This window comes from Stegodyphus dumicola, chromosome 4, assembly GCF_044657685.1.
Source record: "Stegodyphus dumicola isolate Sdum_Otavi_A_Nest chromosome 4, ASM4465768v1".
In the NCBI taxonomy this organism is placed as follows: domain Eukaryota; kingdom Metazoa; phylum Arthropoda; class Arachnida; order Araneae; family Eresidae; genus Stegodyphus; species Stegodyphus dumicola.
In genome coordinates, this window is record NC_140771.1 from 157,789,002 (window position 1) to 157,816,899 (window position 27,898).

Sequence of the window (27,898 nt, forward strand, 5' to 3'; positions counted from 1 at the left end):
TATCAATTTTTTCTTTCTGCTCTACCGTTCTGTTGCGGTGAATATGCTACGGAGGTTTGATGTTCGATTCCCTCTTCCTTTAGATAGTCTTCAATCTCTTTGCTTGTATATTCTCCTCCATTGTCTGTTCTTAAGACTTTTGGCTTCTTTCCAAATTTGTTCTTCGTCATGGTTACAAATTGTTTTAACTTGGAGATAGCTTCATCTTTTGTAGCTAGCAAGTAGATCGTTGTGTATCTCGAATGATCGTCGATGAATGTTATAAAGTATTTCTTTCCTCCTAGTGATGTTGTACCGATTGGTCCACAAATATCTGAGTGTATCAAGTCTAGAACTGATTTCGCTCTATAGTTGTTTAGCTTGGGATACGGCAATTCAGTCATTTTTCCTCTGATACAGCATTCGCATTCTTTTTCCTTTTTGGCTTCTCCGTCAATTCTTATTCCGGTTGCCAGGTCATCGTTCTTTAGCCTCTTGATTGCTTCATAGTTTCTATGTCCTAGCCTTCTGTGCCAAAGATCTATACTATCTTCTCCTCTTTCTGCGGCTGCAATTTTGGCTGTTTTTCTTTGCGATTCAACTACGGTATATAAATTTCCTTCTGCTTTAGCAATTCCTATGGTTTTATTTTTCTTCTTTATTCTGCAAATATCTTCTTCAAATTCAACTGTGAATCCTTTCTTTGTAATTTTTCGTACGGATATCAATCCTCCTTCTAGGTCAGGAACGTACAAAACATCTATGAGTCTCACTTCTATTTCGTTATCTTCGTCGTCTGTACAGTATAAGTATCCTTCTCCTATACCTTCGGACTTCATCTGCGTGCCGTTAGCAATTGTTATCTGCTCAGTTTTGCTTCTATCCAATTTGGTGAAAAAGTTTATGTTATCGGTCATATGACAAGTAGCGCCTGAGTCAACTGACCAGTTTGAGTTTTGAGATTTTCTTTCTCTGGTGACTTCGAACGTGTAATTCTCAGTCTTCTCATGATTCTTATTTTCGTTTTCATCTTCATGTGTATCCTCGTTTACAGCAACTTTCGTTTTCTGTTTATTTCCATAATTTCCTTTATTCGTTTGCTTTTCATTCTTGAAAAATGAGTTACTTTCGTTTTTATCTTTTTCTTTGTGGTTATTTAAGAATCTGCACTCTTTTTCTAAGTGTCCTATTTTTTTGCAATAATTGCATCTTCGTTGATTTAAATGCTTGAATTTTGTGTTAAAATTCGTTTTGAAGGCAGTCGTTTCTTCTGCTCGCGTTACTTCTTTTCTTCTCAGGCATTCGTCGATGAGTTTCGTTTTTACGTATTCCAGCGTTAGTTCTTCTTCTGGGCGTGCTTCTAAAGCTGTAATGAGATTTTCGTAGCTTTTTGGTAAGCCGCTTAGTAAGAGCGCTGCAATGTGACTGTCCTTTATTTCTTCACCGATTCCTCGCAGTTCGTCTACGATTTCGAGCATTTTGTTGACGTGTTCTTCAAGTTTGTATTCGTTTTCTGCTTTTAACGTATACAGCTTTCTCAGAAGGTAAAGTTTGCTGGAAAGATTCTTTCTTTCATGTATTTTCTTTAATTCATTCCATATTTCTTTGGCTGTCGTTTTATTTCTTATGTGTACGATTTGGTTGTCTTCTACGAGTAAACTAATGGTAGCTTGTGCTTGTTCATCTCGTTTTCTCCATTCGACGTTTATTTCTTTTGGTGTATCATCTGCTATTAAATCCCATAAATTTTCCTTTTTCAGGATCATTTCAAGTTTGTATTTCCATACTTGATAGTTGTTATTGTTTAGTTTCATGATCGAATATTTATTTTCGCAGCTAGTAGCCATTTCTGCTTCTGTATTTCGAATGCGCAGTACGCAACTATGCAGTTTTGTTTCGCTTTTGAAGACAGGCTTGGCTTTTCCTTTTTCGGATTATCCAGCGATGATTTATGGTAAAGTATCTTTTCTGTTTTTTATTCTTAATGGCTTATATCGATATATTTTATGCGTTTAGTTGAAGTAAACATATTTTCAGTCTCATAATCTTTTGTTGAAGGTATTCGTGGTTCATTTTTGTTTACTGTTACAACTTCGCTAAATCGAGACGAGCAGATGAATAAAACAGAATTAAAGTTCTTACCTTAATAAAGTGTAATCCAAGCTGCAGAGGTAAGGAACACGATCATTGTATTAGCAAACACAAAATAACATATTTATTAGGTATATGAAGAAAAAAAATATCTAGAGATGATTACAAGCGTTGTTTACTGTCCATTGCATAACGCGAGAAGTGAGTCATACAAGGAGAGAATGTTTCTCCTTGTTTTTTGGATCAAGTCCAATCACAGTTAGCGGGGGTGAGTGGGGGGTTGTACAGCCTCATCGCCTCCGTTATTAATTGCTCCACACAAATTGGATCCGGCTTATTATTTTTTGCAGACTGTTAGAGCAATTTCATAAAAGTAAGCTTGAACTTTCGATTATGTCAAATAGAATTTCCGATATATATTTACTAATATGTAATTTGTATCTACAAAGCGAGAGTATGTTTTGAAATCCGAAATCTGTTTATCAATTTCACGCTACGGATTGGAAGTTGATCTGTCAGCACTATCCTTATCTTCAGGGCAGATGTTTTTATTTTAATTGGCTTATAATTCCTTACTAAGTGTAGTATTTCATCTCGATGTACTCTGTCTCTTGAAAACAAAAACATTTCGATCGACAAATTAGTCGGTATTCTCAACACAGCAATTATAGGACTTGAACAGTGGAACTTTGTAACTAAACAAGAAATTATGTCTGTTTAATAGAATTAAAGAGAAAGTATTATAACATGAAATGAAGCAACTTACATTGAAGGAAATGTTTAATAAAGTAAACAAATAAATATTAAGCTTTTTCTTTTTGTAAATTTTGATACCCTTTAGATCATAATTGTTCTTTATTTCATAAATTACGGTTTCATATTTTTAATTTTGTAATTTCTGCATGCCATCTTACTAGATTTAAACTGATGATCTATAATCCGGAATCGCCGAAGTCCCGACGAGTCCGGATTAACGACTTTTGTCTGTATATTGAGCTATGAATGCTTAAGTTGGTGACATATGATTTTCAAATGTGGTTTGAGGTAATCTTTGTTGCATAATTAATTCTCAGGAACTTCTTTAATCATCATAATATTTTTTATTAATTAACTCTCACTAACAAAGCCTAGCAGTAAGTAATGTGGAATTTGGCTAGGAGGAGATTATTACCAGACTGGGTTGCAGACAGAGAGTGAAGTAAACAATCAAGACATATAGAAATTACCAGAGATCAATGAAAAATGAGCTTAACAAGAAATGATGGGAATTTCACATTCAAACAATAATATCTTTGTCATTTTCCCTTATGCTGTACACTTTCCTTTGTACAGATGCAATAGAATGAAATTAAGTGTTTCTTCTGCTTTATTTGTTTAATGCTGTGGTTATCTTGTTTTGTTTTGGATTAAATTTTTTGTATCCGTTGGTTTTGTTTTATGGATTCATGCGTAACATACTGGTGCAAAGTTTAAATAAACAGTTTTCTGTGATCCAGGAACAAACTGATCCGTTTGATGAATTGAGTCCTATGGAAGAGTTCATTTAAATCCTATTGAAAGAATTGTTTCAGTTGAGGAATGACCTTCAGGAATGAATAAAAATTCGTAAACCAAGGTTTCGCTATATTTTTCTTTCTTTCCCTTTTCTCAATATAAAATTTTAAGCTGCTATCAGATCAAACAACAATGTCCCTTAATACCTCCTCAAAGGAATTTTAATTAATTAAGTCCTGTTATTCTCCCTTTGATTGTTTGACGTATGTATTGTAGAGACAAAATTGGGAGCAGGAATTGGAAGGTTAATTGGAAGCAGGAAAGATGAAAAATGAGCAACGCCCTCCCTGGAAATCGAACTGCGGACCTCTGGAATAGGCGCCCAGCATGCAAACCACTGCACTACAAAGGCATACTAAGAAGGCGGGAGAAATACCTTATATTCTTCCTTTTAAAGGGCAGCTGGGGTTTTTAGGGGACCCAATTGTCAAATCCTGGGTGTGGAAAATCATCATCCACCACCCTTTTAGTCCGTGTGCCACTGTAGAGACATTAGGTTTAAAAAAAAAAAAAAAAAAAAAGAGAGCAGGAGAGATGAGAAAGAAACAAAGCTTTCACTGGGAATTGGACCACGGACCTCTGGAATACACAATACATGCCCAGTGTGCAGGACAACAGATGCTACATTAAAGAAGTATCTCAATATGTGCAATGCGAAGTTTCAAGTGCCTTTCACTTAAATAGAAATATTTTTCTTATATAATACTTTTGGTAATATTGACAGAAGTTGATTAATTTTAAAATGTGGAGTGTTTCAAAACTCCTCATATAAACTCTGAGCAGGAAAGAGAACATTGAAATGAACTTTTCTTGCATCGAAAAGTATGACCAGGTATGCCACCCACAGGAGATGGAAGAGATGCAACGACACAGCAAGCATGCAATATGGAGAGCAATATTAAATGTTTTATTAAGCAAATTAACCTTAACCCTTTGAGTACTGAATTATTTGAAGATTTTTATGCCCGTGGGACAGATTTAATTTGTCGCTATATGGATTAATATGTAAATTTAATACATTTTATTTGGAATATACTTATGTTGGTGATATAATTAATCACCGCAAACATCAAGGCCTGTTTTTTAAATTCAGATGACGAGTCAGGATCGTCCACCGTAACTTCGCCGAAGCAAGCACATGATGAGTCTCACTGGCCAAATGTACCCAAAAGATTAATAATGCAGTGGCTGATAGAAATAGAATACTGTTTTACAGCAAATGGGTTAAAGCTCCACTTAATGCAAATGGGTTGGTATTAAGCATCCACAATGATGCATACTTAATACCAACATCACATTGATTGCCAAATGTCTTCGTATTTACATTGAATTTCACAAATATTAGCCATGGTAGTGATGATTCTTGCCACAAGGTCCATGCCAGAATCAGCAGACATTTCATACACAATGGCCTGTAAGATCCCTCACAGAAAAAAAAAAAAAAAAAAGTCAATGCTAGATAAATCAAGTGAATATGGGTACAACGCTACAGGCCCACCACGCAAATCATCAATTTCCAAAGTCCTGATCAAAATACTCGTGTTTATGAATGGTGTAATGAGTTAGAATCCTGCTGTATTGCAATCATAACCGTCAATATGCTAGCATGGGAACGTCATTGAGTAAATCAGGAGAACGTTGTCCTCCAGAAAATGACTGAATATTTATCCATTATACCCACTCATTCATTAATAGCAAAGCAATGATGTTATAGAAGAAGACCATATGGCTTGTAGTTCTCCTGGACCAAAGTTATGTAGATTATAGGGATTGAAAATCTCTTCATAAAAAAAGGGCACTTCTTCCATGAAGAGATCACAACTTAGGAATTTCAGGCCATCTGCACTTTGCTGAAGAAGCCACTGCAGTGCATTTGTGATGGATAATCTGCTGTCTGCAAAAATTGTCCTTCTTTGCAGTTGTAATGGACCTTTATTATTATTTAATAATATTGTTTTATGAATCTTTTTCTCAGAGGATGACAATTATTTTATGAAATGGTTTCATCGAAATGATATTTTATTGTGTTATTTAAAACTTCAAAAGATTTTCAGAGAAAGTACTAACCTTTTTACTGTGCATTCTAATGATTATGTGAATTGATTTACATACTTATTTTAGCTGGTCTTCTTGAGTTAATAGATATATATAATTCATGCTTGAATTTTATATTTACTGGTATTGTGTTTTTTTTTTTTTTTTTTTTTTTAGACACCTTTGCATTTGGCAACATTAACTGGGAAATCTAATATTGTTAGAAGGCTTGTTGTTGCTGGTGCTACTCTTGACATTCAAGATCATAGTGGTAACATTCCCCTCCACATTGCCTGTCGTAGTGGTGACTTAGATTGCGTACAATCTATTCTTGCACCAATTACAGAATCAGAAGTACATGAAGCAGGATGTTCATATCAAGTATATTTAAAAGATCATAATTTATCCCATCTCATAAATATGAAAAATTATGATGGTAAGTTTGTGGGATAACTATGAAACTTCCAATGTTATAAGAATTTAAGGTACTTTCTGATTTTCTGTCCAGTCCTTCCGAAAACTCGGCAGTTATTGGCAATTAATTTTTCATGAGCCCAAGATGCAAAAGACAATAATTGTTTTAAAAAGTGGGAACACACTGAGAATTATTTAAGATAGCAAACAGTTAACAAAATTAAAAATGCAAGAAATCTCCATAGTAACTTACTTACCCCCTTCTGTGTATACAGCAATCTTTCATCATAGAAATTCACAGAAAAATCATCATAGAATTGCAGAAACTCCTATTGCAGAATAATTTGGCATTGCACACATTGTCATTCTGTCCATATATGCAGAAATATTTCACATAAAAGAAAATCAGAGAGTTGCAAATTTTAATCTGTAAAATTCAATTATTTATGAAGTACCTCATGGAATGTGAATTTTTGCATTCATACTGGTAATCTGATAAGCAAAAGGCCATTTCTGAAGAAATGCAATTTCCCCCGACCCCAATCAGTCACAAACTTCACAGTCCTGTTACAATTCCTTACAAGAAAAAAAAAAAAAAAATGCCTTAACTCATTAAACGCTAACTAAAAAAATTACTATCAAATTTGTAAAGTCAAAATCCACACCCCTGTGCTGCCTTTTAGTGACGTTATGGTTTATATGTCTTGGTGAATTCTTTTCGGGATTGGTTGAATAATCAGAAAGTACCAAATTTAATAATAAGACAGTGCCTTATTTCTAATTATTGTATATAGCAGTGATTCCCAAAGTGAGAGCCATGCTGCAGTACAAGGAGGGTCATGAGTTCCAAAATAAAACAAAATCACCTTGTTAATTTATTTAGTTTAATAGCACAAATAAAACTAAAACAAATATAATAAGCAAAAAAATTCCATATAATTTAACTAAAAAATTTGCAAATGTAAATCATATATCCTTGAATTTAGACAAAATATTTACAAGTTCAAAAACATAAAATAGGAAAATAAAGTATTTTAGTGGAACCCATATGCCTGTTGTTCCGAAACCATCTTTTCAAATCTTGACTGTATTTGGTACACATTGTAACATTTTTAAGTCTGAGGTGATTTCTTACTTTTCTTTTGATGGCAGACACATTGATGAGAAGCTAAATTCATATAAATATGATGTTACAAATGGAACTAAATATTTGACTGGTGGTACATTCACAACTGGTGGTATTCCTGCATCCTTTGGGTCCAAAATTGGTTCTGTGTTCTGGAGGGAAAATTCCAATCTCAACATTCCATCATTTGATAATCCAATAAGTTTTTCTTTCATGTTTATTGTATCTCAGCTTGTTGAAAAGTATCCTCTAAAACAAGTTCAATATCCGTCTTTAATTCATCTGAAATAGTCATGGAACTGTTGTTTAAAATTGAGCGCAATTTATGTGGCAGGACTGTAGCTGTACGACCAGTGGTGAAATTCTGGTTCTGTTCACTTCTACCTGTGCCTTTTTAAAATTGAATAAACTAACCTACATGTATGTAAAAATATGCTTGACATTTTTAATATTATAGGTATACATTTTTTATTTTACTAATCTTCCATACATTCCTGGATGTTTTTGAAATGATCCAAGCTGCATTTTGCTGATTGAAGTCAACCATACATTATTTTTTCTTATAAATCCTTTAATTTTATCTGTAGCTGTAATTATATTAGCTTCGTAACCTTGCAAATTATTGTTCAAAATATTTAGATATTCGAAATTGTTAGCAAGGAAAGCTAGCCTCAGAAGCCAAAGAAAGTCAGAAAAAAGTTTCTCATTTGTTGACTTCTCATTTTGCAAATACATGAAAAGTCCTTCTCTTAACTGGGAAACTCTTTTCAAGACATTGCCCTTTGAAAGCAGCCATACTTCGATATGATAAAAAAGAGAGATGTATAAAGAACCCATCTTCAAAGAGTTTTTGAAAAATATGAATCTACAATCTGTATTTTTTGTTTGTCTACAAATGTTTGGCTACAATCTGTATTGTACATTTGTTTCTCTTTTCGATTCCAAACAAATTTTGCTCTTTCAGTTTTGTTTGTATATCTGCAAAACTTTGTAAGGTGGGGAGCATGTGTATTTGCAATAAACAAAGTAACATCTCGTAAATTGATTTCAAAAGTTGCCAAGCCTCTACTATGAAATGATTTTCAAACTAGTGGCTCATTAATGTTAATGTGATCCGTGCTTTTTTATCCGAATGATTGATAATGTGGAAAATCTTTACTCCTTTAAATATATGAAATTGTGTGCCCCCCCCCGATTACAAAAACTTTAGATTTGTGCAGTATTTGCACGTGCTAAAATCATAAAATCAATATTCTAACTTTTGAAGTCATCGACACCAGTTGGAGCATTAATGCAAGGATCCCAAGATATTTTGGAGCACTTATTGCCAGAAAAGAGCAATATTAGTCTCACTTTGGAATCTTTGATACCAGTTAGGGCTTTTATGGTGCCTTTCTCATGATATTGCCAGAAAAACCAAAATCATTAGTCTCACTTTGAAATCTTTGATACCAATTGGGGCTTTTCTACAAAAGTCACCAAAGTATTTTGTAGTGTATATTGCCAGAAAAGGCCAGTTTCATGGGCATCATAAATTTGTTCTGAGAAAATGTTTCGCTAGTAATGAGTTTGATAAATTCCTCTGCAAATAGTTCAGCTACTTCAGTATCAGCTGAAGTCTGATTGTTTGCCGAAAATTTTAACTGCCTCATACCATGTCATTTTCTAAATTTTATTAACCAGCTTGATGAACATGTGCATTCAGTTGTTAAGTCCATTTCTTCAGGAAATATTTTGGCTTGAGCCATTAGCACTAGATCCATCAATGGCACACCCTTGATGGTAATTGTCACTGGCTGTCACTCATCCATTTATCGCGATTGTCATTTTCATGTTATTCATAGGAAATAAAGTATCAGAATCCATACACACAAAAAAAAAAAAAAAAAAAAATCATGAAATCCCCTCCCCTTTTTTTGTGGTTGTAAACTGCTGACTATCCATACTTCTCGCATAATTTTGGGATATATATGCATTTATCCGTTTTTTTACAGCAGTTACACTTTTTGCTTGATTGACAATAAAACATACTTTCACTTTGCAGAAACCAGTGAGAAGATGTTCGAGAGTGAAATGATCAGTAACATTAAGTTGTACAACACACATTTTTCAAGGCATGTGTTGGTAAATTTAAACTATAAACCAAAGAATGAATTAAATATTTATTGCAACTATGAGGAAATTTACTAGTTGATCATACTGAAGTAATTGAAAAGAAAGGTCTCTGCAAAATATTTCTTAAACAGGGATATCCAAATTGTTATTGTGTAGCCTATGTATGAGAAAGCTTACATTTTTTTAATTGCTTTCAGTCTGTATTCCATAATACAGATAAAATCTTGGTCTTAATTTTAATTATACATTGATTTTTTACATTTTAGTGCAATTTCTTCCTTGGTTATTGGTTCACATTTAAAAATTATTAGTGGTTCTTATTGTATTCTCTTTCTTCAAGAACTGCTGTGTCAAAATATGTTTTATCACATAGCACATAAAGAAAATGGGATGTACAAGTACTTAAAATAAGTGCTAGTATGTATATATAGGGTGATTCTAAATTGTTTTTACAAATTAAGAGGGATGATGGTATCCGTTCAGACTAGCAATAATTACCATGGAACATAGGGTCGCATCCCACTCTGAGAGGCAGAAAAGAAAAATATTAGAATTCCAACCTGAACCTAAAACAGTGTTGAGAAAGCGAATAAACGAGACGAAAATTTGCACAATCAGATTTATTATTTAGTGAAAAACTCGCAGAAAGTGCTCGAAATGCCGACAACTCGCTCTTCCATTTCTGGCATATGGGCATTTCACGAACGTCCTGCATTGCTTATTGAGATGGCAAAAGAACCGGTTTCTCGCAGTCATTGATCGACATTGGAAAAGGCTGTATGACTTGGAGTCCGACAAGTTGGAAACTGCTGCTCGTACAATCTTCATGCTTCGCGTCCATTCCCTTTTGCTTCAACGTATGTGAGGTGAATATTTGCCAATTCCTTGTACGTGTACTCTGCCACAACATTCATGAAAAGTTTTGGACAGTGTTACCAAGGTAATACTTTGAGGCGTTGATGTTACCAAAGTAATGCTTTGATTCAATGACACCATTTGCTCTGATTGACTTTCTGGTACCAACTAAAAGTAAAACGCTGCTTCTCCTCGGTGCAAATTTTCATATGGTTAATTCTTGATAGTCTTAGGAGATAGTCTCTTTGTTCTTACTCAATGCATTTCTACTTCCTCTTTTCTACCTCTCAGAATCGAATGCAAACCTATGTTTTATGGTAATTATTGCTCGTCTGGATGAGTACTACCACTCTTGAGCAACTGCTACAAAAGGAGGATTAAATGCATACATGAAAGATATTATATTTAATCAAATCAAAGATTTTATTTTTCATCATCTTATGTTTTTCATGGTGATGTAAATTATCCTTTATTTTTATAAACTTGGGCATTATTCTCATTTAGGTCAATCTTGTGTACATCTTGCTGCAGCAGGAGGCTTTCAGAAAGTTATGGAGTGTCTCTTCAACCATCATGCTGATATAGATGACCAGGTAATTTCATCCCTTGCAAATGTGCTTGGATATTTCTCTGCACTACTTTTATATGCTGTGCATAATGTGTCTACGATATACAATCAGTACAATCCATAGGCTAAAAGTTCATTCCAAAATCGGCTGAAAGCGAACTGACTAGCTGCATGACTTTTTTTTTTCATAGTTTCCCCCCTTGCCTAACTTAAATACAAACTAACAGACAGTCTTTTACGAGGTAGAGACCCACCAAAGGCCGAACAGTAAAGTCTCTGAATGCTGGTAGTTTGGTCTGAGGTTCGAATCCCGCGAACAGGCTGGCTGCATCGACGTTTTCTAAATTTTCCCCATGTGAAACGTGTATACGAGCCATTTTCCCTTAGAAAATCCTCATGAAGGCATCACGTTCTTTAAATAACCCTTGAGTCTTTGCCATAATCATATAAGCCAAAAATGGGAAATCAAAGTTTTGTTGAGCATATATTTATCATAAAATGTAAATTGAATAATTTAGAACCATGTCTAAAGTGTAATTGAGTATATTTGTATTTATGAAAAATAATTTTTGCAGAATTTGTGATTCTTGTACTATCAAATTTTTCTGATTTAGCATTGTAATATATTTTCATTGCAATGATTATTCAAAGCCACTGGTAGATTTTTTTTTTTTAAATACCTGGGAGTAGGTATTATTATATACATTATATCAATCACAATAAAATATGATACATTTCTGTATGTACATAGCACAAAAAAAAAAAAAGGAACAGTTCTATCTCTTGTTCTACTAGGCCAATTGACGAAGTTCAAATTTCGTTTTTCATGTCTTGAAAGCGCGACTTAGGATATGGATTAGATTTATATATAGCATTTTTCTAATATAGGTATTTTAACACAAAATCAAACCCTTTTTTAAATGACATGCCAATTTTTTTCCATATTTCGATTCTATGACTCAAATTATGCCAAACTGCCAAGTTTTGTACAAATCACATGAGTACTTTTTTTTTAAATTAGCTCTCAAAATTTTAGTTCCTCAATGTTAATTGAATTTGATATATATTTAATAATATCTCTTTTTTTTATTAAACTTACCTGATTCCTTCTTCCAAAATTCAAAATTTAGGCTTAATCCAAATCTCATTTGTACATTTTTAATTATGTATTATTAAAAATTGTATTTTTAAATAATTTTATAAATTTTTCAAAAAATTTTTTTATCATAACCTACAAAATTTTTATCATGTTAAAGTTGTTGTATTTCTAGGCACACCTGCAAAAGATTAGAATTTTTTATTCAAAATTGTCTAAGATGTAGATGAATTTAGATATTAGAGCATTTTGATATTTGGCATCTTCTTTTTTTTTTTTTTTTTTTTAGCAATAGTAACGCCAAATGATAATATGCACTTTGTTAAAATTACTTGAAAGTATGAAGGATGGCTATTTTCCCTTTCGTTTACAATGAAAAAAAAGAAAGGGAAAATTGATTGCTATACATTAAGAAGTTTGCCAAATAAATTATTCTTGGCGAAAACTGAAAAAAATACTGCAAAATGAATTTTTTAATTTCTCCATAAATTTTGCACCAAATTTTACAAAATTTAATATTTAGATGTAATTTCAGTTGTAGAATCAAAATATGGAAAAAAATTTGCATGTCATTTCACAAAAAGTCCAATTTTGTGTCAAAATACCTATGTTAGAATAGAATGATGCTATATATAAATCTAATATATATCCTAAGTCGCACTTACAAGACATGAAAAATGCAATTTGAATTTTATCAGTGGGCCCAATAGAACGAGAAATATAGAACTGTCCCCCCCTTTTTTTTGCACAGTGTACATGTTATAGACATATATGTCATATTTTACTGTGTAGTCGTGATGACTGTGTGGAAAATGCAGGAAGAAGACAAACTAATTTCAGCGAATTACCATCTTTATTTTCACACATATCAAATTATTTTGATGAACATTTATCCAATCATAGTTAAAACACAATCATTTTTATGTACACTGGCTTTAAAGGTACAGGTGTGACGTAAGCATCTTAGACAAGAAAACATAAGCAGCATGGAAATGTTGGGAGGACAGAAGTTAAGAAAACGAATGGCGTAGTTGCTTGTGAAGCAGTATTTATACTGAGTAGGTGCATAAATATAACTAAGCTGCAATTGGTTAATTTTAGGTTGTTATGTAACGTGTAAAGATCTCGAATTTGGGAGAACAGATGAATGTAGGAGGAGAACATAAAATCTAGAATAGTTAATTTTGAGGTCGCCAATCGTTTCTTAGCGCTGCCATCATATTTTGTTTTATCTTACATATCTGTGTGTATAAGATAAAAGAATATGTAAATCAAAATTCTAACTTTAATTTCTAGTAGTCTTTTGTCTCTCCATTAAGTTGGTTATTTCCACATTCTATCCTAAAAGTAGTAACTATTTATAATAAATCTTTCTAATTTGGATCATTAGTATTATGAAAGTAATTATTTAAGCATAAAAAATTTCCTCTAGTATTTTGTTTGCAGTTTCATACTGAAAAGATAAAAAAAATTGTCATTTTTCAAATTATTAAGCTAAAATCTGAAAAATCAAGTGGCAACTTTCTAAAATTTTTATACATTTCTAAATTTATTTTTAAATAACAAAAATATCTTAAGTGTATAGAAGTTTTATTAAAGATTGTCTAATTTAATTCTTCTGATTTTGAGGAATTTTGATATAGTGCTATTTTAAAATAAATAATTTCTTAACATAGTATTTCATAGTGTTATTTCAGATTTCATGTGAGCAAAACTTGCTATAACCCTAAACAATGATTTGGTTTGGTTTGATTATTTGAATATGGCAAAGCACTGGAGGGTTATATGTTTAGGAGGAATGCTTTCATGGAGGACGTTCTAAAGTAAACTGGCTCATATTCATATTATATATGTTGTAAACCATGAAAACCAACCCTGCAGCCAGCCTACTTATCGGAATTCGAACTCGAGATGAACTACCAGCATTCAGCAGTCTTTAACCACTCTGAGACTGGTGGGTTAAAAAGGATTTGGAATAACATTATCTTGAACATGCATTATTTAATGGATTTAAAATTAGCAGTGGCATTCTGTATAAATATTTACAAAGTTCAAAATTAATACATTGTATCTATTTTCATTTTACTTAAGGTAGAGAATCCTGGAACAAAAAATACCTGATTTTTTTTTTATAATTCTTTTTTGCTGCATATTTAACTAATGTCAGTTTTACGTAAAATAAATCTTGCTTTTTTGTCTCAAACTATCCGATTTTTATGCATAGAAAAGTAGCACTCTTTGAAGCATTTGCATCATGATGCAGTTGTTAGTTTAGAATTACTTTGTAATATGTAAGTATCAACCATCTTGGTAGAAATTGCCTGATTCTGGCAATAATGTGCGTAACAAGTCTTCGGGTTTTAAAAAATTTCACCAAATTTTAATAAATAAAAAAAATCATTCAAATGTATATTATATATAATAAATTTATTATTTAATTTTTGATTTGTAGTTTTTGTAGATAAAATACATTTTTGTTTTAAACTTAATATGAAATATGTGGAATTTGTCTGTGAGAGGAGAAACTGCAGTAATTTCTCTGCAGTAATGCTATTATATTTTGCTACAGATCATTAAAGAAAGCAATTGCTTTGAATCTGTTCTAACAGCAATTGCTATTAAATTTCCTCCAGAGAAAAAGAAACAAGAATTCGTTTGTAAGTAGGTTTATTGCTTAATTTCTGAGATAAATATGAAGTTAAAATATAAAATACTTACATTGTGAAATAATTTTTTTGAAATCATAAGCATCATTCTTTTTCTTCTCTTACAAATCTTCAGACTGTGCCAAGGTGGTTGCATCATTTTAAAATTTCTAGAATAATTTCTGTTTGCATTTTCATTACAATGCAGTGTTAACTGTGCTTTGTGGTTGCGGAGGAATAGCTCACTATCTTAGGTGCATATCATAAACCATCTTAGCTGTTTCTTTAAAGCCATTGGTAACTTTCAACAAGTCACTCAAGCTACATGGTTTTGCACTGCAATCTGGCATATTGTACTGCAAGAATTTTACTTTTAACCTCTAATAGTACAGTTTATACTGGCTTAAATTTGCTAAACTGTACAGGGTATGTTGGTGTGTGATGGAAGAGACCCTTAAAGATTTGTTGCATATGAAGTTTCTCAAACATGCATCATTTAACCAAGCAGATTGTTGCTTCAGTGATAGAATTATGATGCTAATTCGTCTTCATCCAAATTCGTAGGAACTTCATGTTAACAGTGGCATTAATATTTATGTCTTTTGGCGATAAAATCAAGCCAGCTTTATTATTATGGAACTAGAAAGGTTGATTACACAGCAGAGAAGCAATAGCTTTCACATGTTAATTTTCAGAGGACAAAATCATCATACTGTTGAAGCTTATCTAACCATTAAGGGATTAATCATAGGGGCAGAGTGTCTTATATTACCCCTGCAAACTCATACACAACAGTATTTGTGTCTGCCAGGATCCACAGTTATATGCCTTCGTAAATGAAGGTTAATTTGGCTCTAGTGTAGAATTGGGTGCCCCTTCGCTTAGCGACAATTTTTTTTTTTTTTTTTTTTTTTTTTTTTTTTAAGTTTTGGCGATGAAACCTTTTGGTTACCATGATGAAAATACTTTTGGTTACCATGATGGTTTTAACTTCCTGATTTTATTTAAATGAAAATAGATTGATGTGCACATGGACAAATTTAAGGCAGTGCACAATGCCTAGTTTGTGCAATTCTAGGATTTTTTTTAAGTGAAAACAGATCGATGTGTACATGGACACAGAGTTTGTACAATTCTTTGATTTCTTATTTTGGTTTTGTGTAGCGGCCATCTTGAAATAGTGCCTTCCTGGTGCCGATCTTGGCGTCAAAAAAGAATCGCCAAGAAACAAGGGGCACCCAATTGTAAACTTTTACAGTTAATTTCAGTAGTGTGTCTCCTTCACAGTCCAATGTTTGTAGTACCATCATTGAATACAATATAAATAAAATGACTCAAACTATGTCCATTAAGCCCAGATTTGAAGTTACAAAGAAAGTAGCAATGAACAAATGGGTTTTGCTGATACATGTTAAGAGTTTGTCTTTAAAGTACCCCTTTGTATACTTCTACTGTGGAAATTTCGAGAGTATTCTATCAAAGAGAGTTTTGCTGATATGAAAAAAGTGATAATAAAGCATATCAAAGCTTATCAATTAATGTGAATAAACTTGATCAGTTGTTGAAAGCTTCTTTTCTGTATAAATTTGAATTTAATAAAATATGTGTGCAAATGTTGCAAATAAAACTAAATGTTGAATAATATCTCAGAATATTCTGTATTCCATCAAATAATGAGTATGCTTTATTATATTTTAATAGTTAAAGCAATGATAACCACTAAAATTTTACTAACACTTATTGTAAACAATAATTTTAGTGATCCAGAGATACAGCAGCATGAAAATTGATATTTTGATATTTTTATCATTGTTGGTAATCAACATTTATCTATCGTGAGAACTCGAGATTTCTCATTTTTGTTTGCCACTGAATTATTTTTCAAAGAAGAAAATATTTGTTGCTTAAATTTCATTTCTGAACATGCTGTACATGCTAAATATAGTTGAAATTTTATGCTAACTCTCTTGAGAGCTAAAAGAACTGCTGTAACACGATATAAGTATTGTATATTTACTGTTATTAAAAGCAGGGGATATTCCTTCTGCCAATGCATTATTGTCATTATAAAAGACTTATATAGGAAGAGCATATCATCAAAAATGTAAACTATATTGCATAAATACAAAATTTAGTCTCTAATAAATGTTACTTTGCATCAGCACACTTACTTAATTAATAAAATATTAATAATTAAACATTAGTAATCAAAATGACTTTGCATTATCAGACTATCTTGGAAATAAATTAATTTAATTAAATCATTTCAAATTCAAGTAGATTTCTAGTGTGAAATGCAAGCCAATGTTTGTGACCATAGAATATGTTAAACAAATCTTCTGTATTGCATAAATTATTTTATTCATGTTTTACATTGATATGCTGCATAAGTAAGTGAATTTAAATGGTTTTCAGCTGCCAGACTTGTTTATTTGTTTCTTAGCTGAAAAGCCTTTTATATATATAGATAAATAGATAGAAGGCTAATGTATAGGATGCAGGTATGTCAGTCTTTTTCTACTCTAATTCTTACCCTTTTGGTCTTAGCTGGACCCCCTTTTTTGTCACTATTTTTCATTTGAACAAAGTTTTTATTCTTTTCATTAAAAGGGCTCACCCTTAAAATGACGTATATTTAATACTTGCAAAAGGTTTTAAACTGTTTAATTTTGTTGTACATTTGCCGTCCCATGCTACGATGTATAGGTTTTTTTTCTTACATCTTTTATATGATTTTAATTTTTTTATTGCAAAAATTTTTTTTCTTGTATTAGTTTATAACTTTGATCTTTTTGTTCAATTTTTATATTTTAAAATCACATCGGGAAAATGGACAAAACTATTGAGACATCGCTAGAATAAGATGAATTAATTAAATAATTTTATAGATAGATTACCGTTTTCAGTCTTGATGGTTTAGTTCGACGAAATGTGCCTACGTCGTTAGCTTAATTGGAGATTTCAGGCACTTTTCCTTTGATAAGATTTGTCTGAAACCTCAAACTAAGTGAATTGACCATTTATTTCTAATTTTTGTATATAATTTCTCTGTATTTAAAATGTTTAGGTTTTTTTTTTTTTAAGAGAACCAAATTTGATTTTGCTGTATAGGTTTTTTAAAATTTTTTTAGTATTTTCAAAGTACCAATTTTGATTTTTGTGTGTAGTTTTTTTTTTTTTTTTTTTTTTTTTTTTTAGTATATCCAGTAGGTTTTCTCACGCAAAATTTAACTGCTTTTGTTTAGTGTAATTGTTTTTACTTGGTATTACTTGTAAACTTTGGAATTAGCTGCATCAAATGTACTTTAAAGCTTTAGCTAATTTTAACTGTCCTTTTCATTTCAATCTTATATACCTATATATATATATTTATAAATATACAAATTTTTAACTTTTGTTTATATTTTATTTTGAAGGATGGAAAAAGTGGAAGGACTGCTCTTCATTATGCTGTTGAAAGTGGAAATATAGAACTAGTCCGCCTTTTGCTTTCAACATGTCATGCTAATCCTCATGTAAGGAACTATGCGGGACAAACATCTTTCTGTATAGCCTGGGCCCTTCGTAAAAGAAATCCATCTAAACTTCGCCGTGCTCTATTGGATGTATTGAAACATTATGCAGAAAAATGGGTATCTTCATCTGAGTATGAATCTGAATCTTCCAGTGATGAGGTACTTTTTTTAATTGATCGTTAAAAATTTTATATTGAAATACAGGGAGAAATGGAAGTGAATAATACAGGTATGATGATAACAATAGTGTGTAAGATATTAAATATATATATATATATAAAAAGATTGACTTGGAAGCAAAGAATAAATTATATGACATTAGTATAGGTATTTTATATAATTTATATTAATATGAATCTAAATATAAATTGCAGTTTTCATGGCTATAGTAATAAATTGGTGTTTGAGAACTGGAAGTTGTATAAAAGATTACACAAAAATTGAGTTTGTATTTCTTCTAGGACAATAAAAATAACCAGAAAGAGCTGCAAAAAGTTAATGAATATGGGGGTGGGGGATGTGGGACTGCTAAAAGGGTTTCAAAATAAATGTTTTACATTTTTTATACAAAATGCAAAATAATTAAATAGTTCCGCCAAAAATTTTATGTAATGAAACTGCTTAATAGCCATTTTTCTCTACCATGGAAGAAACTTGCTAATAATGCTGAAATTACACCATTTCCAAAATCTTCCTTTACATTAATGCTATTTGCAGTACACTGAGTTTTGTTTGGTAGAAGGGAATGTCGTTTATGAAATTTCATATAAACTATGTAATATGGTTGAGATGAAAATTAGCTTCATTAGATTTTAATTTTTCTTCTCGAATTCAACCATTCAAAATTGTGAAATATGTTGCTAAATGCAAAAGTAAAAAAATTTTCTGTTTTATTAGGTATCTTTCAGTTTTAATCAATAAACTCGACTATTTGAAAGGAATGTGTAGCTTTGCTAGAATTTTCCCCTTCCATAAAGTATTCAGTAAAGTTTTTCCCTTTCATTCCCATTCTGAAAGCTTAAGACATTTACCTTTCAGGTTTAATCTGGAACATTGTTGAGTGACAAACAAAGCGACTTAAAAGCAGTAAAAACAGTTCGTAGGAAAAAGTTTTCTACTTTTAAATATAATTGATTTAATAAAAATATGTTAAAATCAAGAGATATCTAATAAGAAGTATTATATATTTTTTATATTAATTTCTATGATAACTGTTTTATGCAGCTGACTAGTTTTTAAAAGAAATAATATAATGAATATAAAAAAAAATATGGCAACCCTTGATACTCTATCTGTAATTCTAAAGCTACGCTGTTTTTAAATTCCCCCCCCCCCTCATTTTACTGTTAAATTAAATGTGGTTTAAGTGCAAAAAAGTCATATTTAATAAATAAACACACGAAATGTTAGCAGTAAGAAAACGAAAAATAAAATTTATAAGTCATTTTGCCAAGGAAACTGAACTTTGATATGATGAACTAAGAAAAGACTGAAAAAAAAAAAAAGAAAAAAGAAAAAGAACAATGTATGCTAATATTTAGTGCTGTATTGTAAATTATAAACATGTGCTGTTAAAAATTGTATTGTTGAATTGAATGTAGCAAAAGAGTGAAGAAAAAAGTTAGGTTTAATAGTAAAGCTAAAAAGACAAAAAAAAAAAAAAAAAAAAATCTGAAATGTTTCAGATTTTAAATTACGTCCAAAGGGGCGTTTTTTTAACGTTTTGAGTGTTACCTTTATTTATTAAATATCATGTTCTTTGCACTTAAACCATAAAATTCAGTTCAAGAGCAATATCGCAAAATAATGTTAAATTAAGCATATCTTTAGAATTTCCGATACAGAGACTCACGCGCTGGAGATAAAAATGTTTTTTCTGCACAATGTTGCCATCGCTCGCTTTGAAATCCTTGAGTTTGTTAATCAAAAATTCGTCAAAGTTTTAAAAAATAGGAAATCGATCATAAAACAAATTTCAAATTTCAAATTTGGTCTTCCACATGCTCATATTCGTTGGAGGATTACGTTATTCAAAATTCGATGACTCTATGTACCGTTGTTTTATCACAATACGAGAAATATACATACATTTATGCAGATTTTTCATTATTTAATTTCTTCAAATATAATGCAGGACTCTAACATTTTGTGGCAACAGTTTGAAAAGTGAACCGACATTTATGAGTCCGACGCAAAATGCCAAAACGAAACTAATAGTCCTTCGGGATTCAAATCCCTTTGGACTAAAAAAAATTGTGTTAGCAGGAATGAAACCAAGAACAGATGGAAAACCTAAAATGCTTAGCGAGAACATAAAAAATTATTGACTGTAGCGAATTCCTAATCCGCGAATTCGCTACAGTCAATAAGAGCAGTTTTTTAAACACACTCTTAAAACAACAACAAACTAACTAAAATTCCAGAATTGAGAGGTTTTCCTCCTTTTTATAAGATTTTAAATCGCGCACGAGAATTTTCAAGAACTTTCTCGAAATCAAAAAGAGATATTTATTTATTAAATTTTAAATGCACACGCTCTTGTATTTTTAATTTTCTGGCTTAGCTTTCCTTTAATATTCATCACGAGCTACACTGCACGGGGAATAAAGCAATTTAATTTGTAAGTCTACTAACATTAGCTGTTTAAATACCAAATCCGTAACCATTACATTACAATATCAAACAACATGAACAATAAATGCAATAACTAACTTATACAAATCACATACTAAATACAGATTTAGAAACAAAAGGACCATGGTCTTATACTATTTACAATTATTTACACTACATACTATAGCCATAGTAATGAGCTAACCTGTCGTAATGAACGACTTTAGGTTTAGAGTTCGAAGACTTATGGATTCGAACCACGACTTCATTCAGCCTGTTTAAGACTGTGTACGAACCATCCCAAGAAGACTGTAATTCAGGCCTGGCTCCTTTTTGTCGAATCGGGTTCAACAACCACACCTTGTCTCCTCTATTGAGTCCATGTCCAGTAGCTCTCGTGTTGTATCTGGTCTTCACTTTCTCCGCCAAGTTGACTGGCTTTTGTGCAGAACGGTGCATCATTTCAAACCGGGCCTGGACATTGGATGTATTCCTCAGGCAATGAAGGTGCATCCGTAGGGCGACCAAACAGGCGGTCACAAGGTAGACGAAGGTCTCAAACGAAGAGCATCTAGGATGGATAATAGCTCATAGTCTTGCATTTCTTTTCGACCCTAGTATGATTTCGGCAGCTTCCTGAGCTAGATCTTTTGGACAAGGTCGGCATTTCCAGGTGAGGATCCCTCCTGAGGATGGATAGTCTTGTCATCAGATGCCGAAAACAGTTTGTTGTTTTTGAAGTCTAAGGAAAAATTGTACTTCCTTAATAAAGTCCAATCTGTGTATACATGGATCTGTAATATCCGCCACATATGCTGCATGATGGTAGGCGGCACTTCCAAACGTGATGTTCAGGTTTAATTTCCCAACTATGTAGATCTTATCACCAGATGCAGTCTGAAGGGTAACACAGAAGGGCATCCAAATAAGTTTATCTTTAAACTTTTCAGCTAAATCTTTCCTAATGATGGTAACATTAGCTCCTGTGTCAATGATCATATTTCAAGGAACTCCATCGATATGCCCATTGATGGACAGTCCGTTACTATTGCCACTCACTGTAGAAATCTTGAGCGCTTTAAAACAAAGATTTTCATTATCTGGCAACCTCCGTTCCTTGATATGGTCATTAATTTGTTTTCTGCTTCGTTGCTGAGAAATGGTCTCAATTTTCGTATCCTGGGATGTTCTGCAATTCTTTTGTACGTGGCCATCAGCTCCACAGTTGCAGCACTTTGGGTTCTTGTCATTCTTTTTCCATCTCATGGTATTAAACCAAACCAAACAAATTATTAAAATCTGGATGCATTTTGCTCATATTTTCTTCTGTGGCATATTCTAATGACATGTAACATATGAAAATAATTAGTGAAGAAAGTCTTCTGAGAAAAAGATAACTGTTACTAGAGTAAAATATTTCAAAATCATATTCATTAAATATGACATTTTGGAAGTTGCATTTAGAAAAGTATTTTTTACAACTGTGCCATACGTATTTATTCTGTGGTTCATTTTCTGTTATGTTTAAGTAAGATTCATTTTTAAATTGACATTAATTTTATACAAATGATTTGCATATTTTGAAAAAAATTATTTGAAATTGGTATTCTTTTCAAGAGGCAGAAAAGGGTTCCTATGTGACAGTAAATCAGGTTGTGATCAGTTTTAATAATGTGCTAAAAATTTCTTCAAAATATAAATGTTAATATATAAATAATCCATCTTCTAGCCATGGCATTAAGAAAAAAAGTTGTAAGATGAAAAAATAAAATATTTGTGGAATTAGTGTAGATTGCAGCTATTATTAAAATTTAATATTTAGTGAGACATTTCTAAAATAATCTACTCCATTTCCAAATATTTTGGTGTTTTCTAAAAGTAGTGATCTCAGAGAATATAAGTGTATATTATATGAGTTTTCAGAAATACTGATCACTTTCAAAGTGCTTGTCATTCATTATATTGTGAAGATAATGCAGTCAAGCACTTGTTATAATGGCTTCTTAGGTTGTAAAGAGAACATTCCAGTGTTGTAATAAAAGTGGATTTAATACACTCTTAATAATTTGCAATTTTTTCACTACTCATTATGAACAAAGATCTTTATAACAACACTGATTGTGTAAACGTGAATTAGAAGAGTACACTGTTTAACAAACTGTGCCTGGCAAAATGCTGTGAAAGAGGATAAATAAACAGAGAAAAATTTAGTTTTTGATATGTTGAAATTTTTGATTCTATCTAATAAATATGTATTTTTGCAGGCTGAAGTGGACGACAATATTCACAGAAGTTCTAAATCTGTACCTACAAAATGATTTAGGCTCTAAATTTCCATTTATGTTGTATATTGTTGACTTAAAAAATTTGTATAAATATTGTTGAGGACTCTAGTTAAGTTTTAAAGCTTGACTGCCTTAAGAAAGTGTTCATGTTTATATCTTTGTGTTATTTTTATTGTAATTGAAGACACATTTGGCAAACAGTACAAATTTCATTTAAGATATGAAAGATTTGATGAATAACTGTTACATAATTTTATATTTTGTTAGTAAATATAATACTTTGTATAGATGCATATTTGCAGTTTTGCATAATTGCTGTTTGTATGAGATTCAGGAAAAATATACTTTAAGAATTTTTTTTTTTTTTTTTATGTTAACAAATATAATTTATTCAGTATTGTGCGTTAAATTAAGGTTTCTATTCTTTTATTTGTAACTATTATTATTTTTTTCTCTGCATATAATTTTTTTTGAATTATTTTGTAATGCTTGATGTTCAAATTTTTTTTAGTCTACTGGAAACATTTTTATTTTTATTAGAGGCATTAAAATGTTTATTTGCATATCTTATTTGCAGTGTTTTCTTCTTTTTGTAAAATGCATTAAAATATTTAACATACTAATGTCAGTACATTCAGATACTTTTGGTGGGATTATTGCAAAAAATAAAACAATATTTATAATAAATATGCAGAAATTTTGTTTTTCTTGATTTATTTATCAAAAACATACATCACTTTGCTGGTAATTCTGAAATGTGTGAAATAAATTAAGAAAATTTTCTAAAGTTCTATGCAATTCAAGTTCACAAAGATTAATTAAAATTCTTAAGAAGTATTTTTTTGGCCAGCAGTGGGCTGTCATATTAATCAAATATTATTTAGTTAATACAAGTGTATGTATAACATATTACATACACTGAAACATGTTGAGATGTTATATATATATATATGTGTGTGTGTGTATACATATATGTATTCTTTCATTGAACTCTCCAAATTGACTATCTACATTTCCTGCTTTATTTCTTCTGTGGAGGGGGTCATCTTAAGGAAGACAACTGTCAGTGATACAATTATTGATTTGCAAAGGTTTTTAACCTATTTTAAGGCAACTGGAATCTGGTAAAGAAAATTATGGAAGTGGAAGTTCGGTGTACTGCTCTGTTAGTTGTTTAATATTAATAAAATGATAAATTAATCATCAAGAAAAATGTAGCAAAACAAAACAAAAGTCTTTAAAATAATTCCCTTAGAAAAGTTTTAAACATATGAACCATAATAAGGAAGCATATGAGCGTAGGCCTTAAACATAAAACATCTTATCAAATTACGAAATCTTATTGACTACAGTTCTGGAAGTGGAAGTGGAAGTTCGGTGTACTGCTCTGTTAGTTGTTTAATATTAATAAAATGATAAATTAATCATCAAGAAAAATGTAGCAAAACAAAACAAAAGTCTTTAAAATAATTCCCTTAGAAAAGTTTTAAACATATGAACCATAATAAGGAAGCATATGAGCGTAGGCCTTAAACATAAAACATCTTATCAAATTACGAAATCTTATTGACTACAGAATTTGGTGGATTGTGCCAGTCATTCTGGAAATAGTTTAATGTTATATTATACACTAGTTATGATATAACATATTTATTTTTAAAAAATACTGTATTTGCCGGCCTATAAGACGCACCCCTTTTTATACACATTTTGAAGGATAAAACTTTATTACTGATCATTGTAATGAATTCACAGTATTTTATATAAAAAGTAATACTTTCTGCAATCTATAAGACTTGGTTTTTTTAGATCCTCTTCCTGATTCCACCAAGTTCTTATCATTTTCTCAGTTGGGGGTGGCCCAAAATGCCTCTCTGCAGCTCTGTTTCCATGTTCTTTAGCATACATAAGCTTAACAAATTTAAGAAAATTGAACAAACTTAAAAATCGTTCACAAAAATTGGAAAGTTTAAACGAATACAACTGTGATCATCGATGACAGCGCATGAGCATTCACTGAACTCTACGTAACTAATATTCCCACACTCCGCAAGGAAACAAGAAAAAAATCGCATAACTCTGAATAGAGGAAATTTTCAGAAATGTATGTAATCAAAAACTGAATATTCACGTATAAGGTGCACCCCAGTTTTCAGACTTATTTTCAAAGAAAAAAAGTGTGCTGTATATGTCGGGAAATACGTTAAATGTTAGCTTTGAATATGTTTTTAGCCCATAGATGGAACCACTGATATATACTTTTCTAACTATCTGTACATTTGTACATGTCTAATAAAACTTCACTTCTTCTCCAAACTTTCATCTGGTATTCTCATGCATAATGAAGTAATTGATCTGTGCTATAGTGAGTTTGCTTACAGGTTATGAGCTTACATCTAAGAAATGAAGAGAAATAATTTAACGTCTATTAATTTAGAAGTCAAACAACAAAAATCAGCATTATATTTGCAATTTTTCACAGCACTTGTTTCGATGGTTTTACCGAATCATCATCCTCAGTTGCCAAAGTGCAAATGAACGAGATAAGATATGATATCTTATCTCACTCATTTGCGCTTTGGGAGCGATAAAACCACTGAGACTAGTCCTGTGGAAATTTGCAAATATAATGCTGATTTTTGTTGTTTGACTTCTAAATTAATATTATTCGGTGTGTTATTTTATCTCAATTAATCTAATATCTAGTTAAATTAGTTTATTTAATTCTAGGAGTAAATTTTAGAATTGATAAAATTATTTTAACCAAGAGGCCACATATTTATATAAGGGTTAACTAAACTACATTGTTATAAAAGCTTAACTAGTTAGACTATTACAAATACTTTTTAAACTATTATTTTACAAAAGCTCTAATTGTCTGAAGTCAGCTATCAAAAAGGGAAATGTTGTTGGGTTGAAACATAAAAGGAAGAAGCTTATGTTAGCAGAAATTTATGTAGCTAATTCGAATCCAGAGCCCAATATTTAGTAGATTGTGCTTCTTACCGGGCCCAGTGATGAAGTGGTTAGCACGTCGTGTAGCAGCACCACAGGTCCAGTATTCGATCCCCAGTCTGGGCAAGGTTGACTCAGCCTCTCGTCTCTTGAGTGAGTCGATAAAATGAGTACCAAATTTTCCTGGGGTCTAAACACTGCGGGTCTTGCGATAATCTGACAACTTGTCCAAGCAAGACGCCAGAGCCCATGGTCTAGAAGCAGATATCAGGACACTGCCGGCCATAGCGCTCTAAGGGCTGTTTGTGCCACAGAGGGTTTTTTTTTTTTTTTTTTTTTTTTTTTTTGGTGTGTGTGTGTGTTTCTTCACATATCACTGGACATAAAAGAATTTGATGATTATAAGGGTGTTAGTATTCATCAAATATAAGCAGGAAGTTCAATAACAGAAGTAGAAGGTAAAACAACTTTCTCCTTATTTTTTAGATATTAAAAAAAGCAAGTTTTAGTAATTTTTTACATGTGCTCAAGTTAACAGCCAATTTACTGTCTATAAGTGTTTATTGTGTGTACAAATAAGTTTTGAGCTTATTTCTCCCATTTTCCTAGTGTGCCTTCGTGGTGTAGTGGTTCTGCACACTGGGCCAGTATTCCAGAAGTCTGTGGTTCGATTCCCGGTGAAGGCGGCTGCTATTTTTCACCTTTCCTGCTTCCAAAAGTATACCTAATGTCTCTACAAGCTTTTTTGTAACTTTGAAGCTTTATTCAGAGAAATTGGAAAAATGTATTTTATTCGTTATTATTATATTCGAAAGTATTTTCCATCGTTAACTACGACTTTTCTTCATCTTTCAGGTAGCATACGGATTCCGCGTTTAAAAAATGCCTCATCTTTTGAGGCGACCCAAGAACCGACTCGACACTTCAGCGAATTAAAACAGACTGACATTTAGAGGGAAATGCTAGCACTTTAACATGAATATAGTTGCTATATTGTCTAATAGGATTTCATAATAGTAACACCATCTTATGTTTAAATCCCTTAAAACTTATTTGTACACTCAATATGTATGGTGGTAAACATTTAGTTGCTAGAGGAACAGGTATAGGAAACAGTTTATATTCTTTTGATTTATGTAATGAATGGGCTTTAATTACTACTCAGTATATTTCAGATGAATTTTTTACATAAAATACTGGGCCATTTAAGTGAAGGAGGAATGATCAGATGAAAGGATATGGTTGAATGTTTGGAAAGTTGTTAGATTGTATATCGTGCATTAAATACAAAATGCATAGACAACCATATTTTCTAAGGGAAAAGCTAAGTGGAGAAAAGAGTTGCTAGGCATAGTACACAGTGACTTGTGTGGGCCTATGAATGTTTCATCAATTGGTGGTTCTCACTACTGGAATGGTTTTATCGATGGTTTGTCACAAATGACTTTTGTTTATTGTTTTGAAAAATAAGTCTGAAAAATTCAAAGCATTTGTTGAAAGACAAACTGGCTAATGAATCAAAGTCTTACATTCTGATAGTGGTACTGAGTATGCAAATAACGAGATGGATAAATATTTAATATCAAATGGAATTCAGCATCAAAAGTCCATCCCATTTACACCAGAGGAAATGAGTGTAGCTGAATGTAATAACAGAACTGTTGTTGAGCAACCATGATCAATGTTGGTGGATGCTCACCTCGATCAAAATTACTACAGTGAAGCAGTACAAACTGCAAATCTGTTAGAATAACTTAGTGTCACTTTTGCATAATGAAACTTGGCAACGTTCAAAAAAGAAAAAACAAAGAGGACAAACGATATATATTGGCAAGAGAGGATTATATATATGTTCAGAGGCAGAAGTCTTAAAAAGATTTTGTACTTGCAGTGTACTTGTGCTTCATTCTTTTCAGCATGTTACGTTCTTTCATGGAATATACTTCTAATAATATTGCCTGATACGTAAGCTTGAAGATATTTAAAACTTATAAATGGATCTCTTGTAAGTTCTATATTTCAATACTTCAATTCAAATGTTTGTAAATTCTGT

General features: G+C 31.7%; 1 protein-coding gene across 1 annotated transcript in view; it reads left to right on the forward strand.

The window, feature by feature from the left end:
* The window catches only part of LOC118196152 (NF-kappa-B inhibitor cactus-like), a 53,985-nt gene extending 30,525 nt beyond the window's left edge, over positions 1-23,460 (forward strand). Inside the window, exons 4-7 of the mRNA XM_085815637.1 lie at positions 5,836-6,094; positions 10,673-10,761; positions 17,894-18,151; positions 22,870-23,460. Coding sequence (XP_085671763.1) covers positions 5,836-6,094; positions 10,673-10,761; positions 17,894-18,151; positions 22,870-22,923 — 660 coding nt within the window. The 3' untranslated portion in view covers positions 22,924-23,460. The remainder of the gene's footprint in view (positions 1-5,835; positions 6,095-10,672; positions 10,762-17,893; positions 18,152-22,869) is intronic.
* The last annotated feature ends 4,438 nt before the right edge of the window (positions 23,461-27,898 follow it).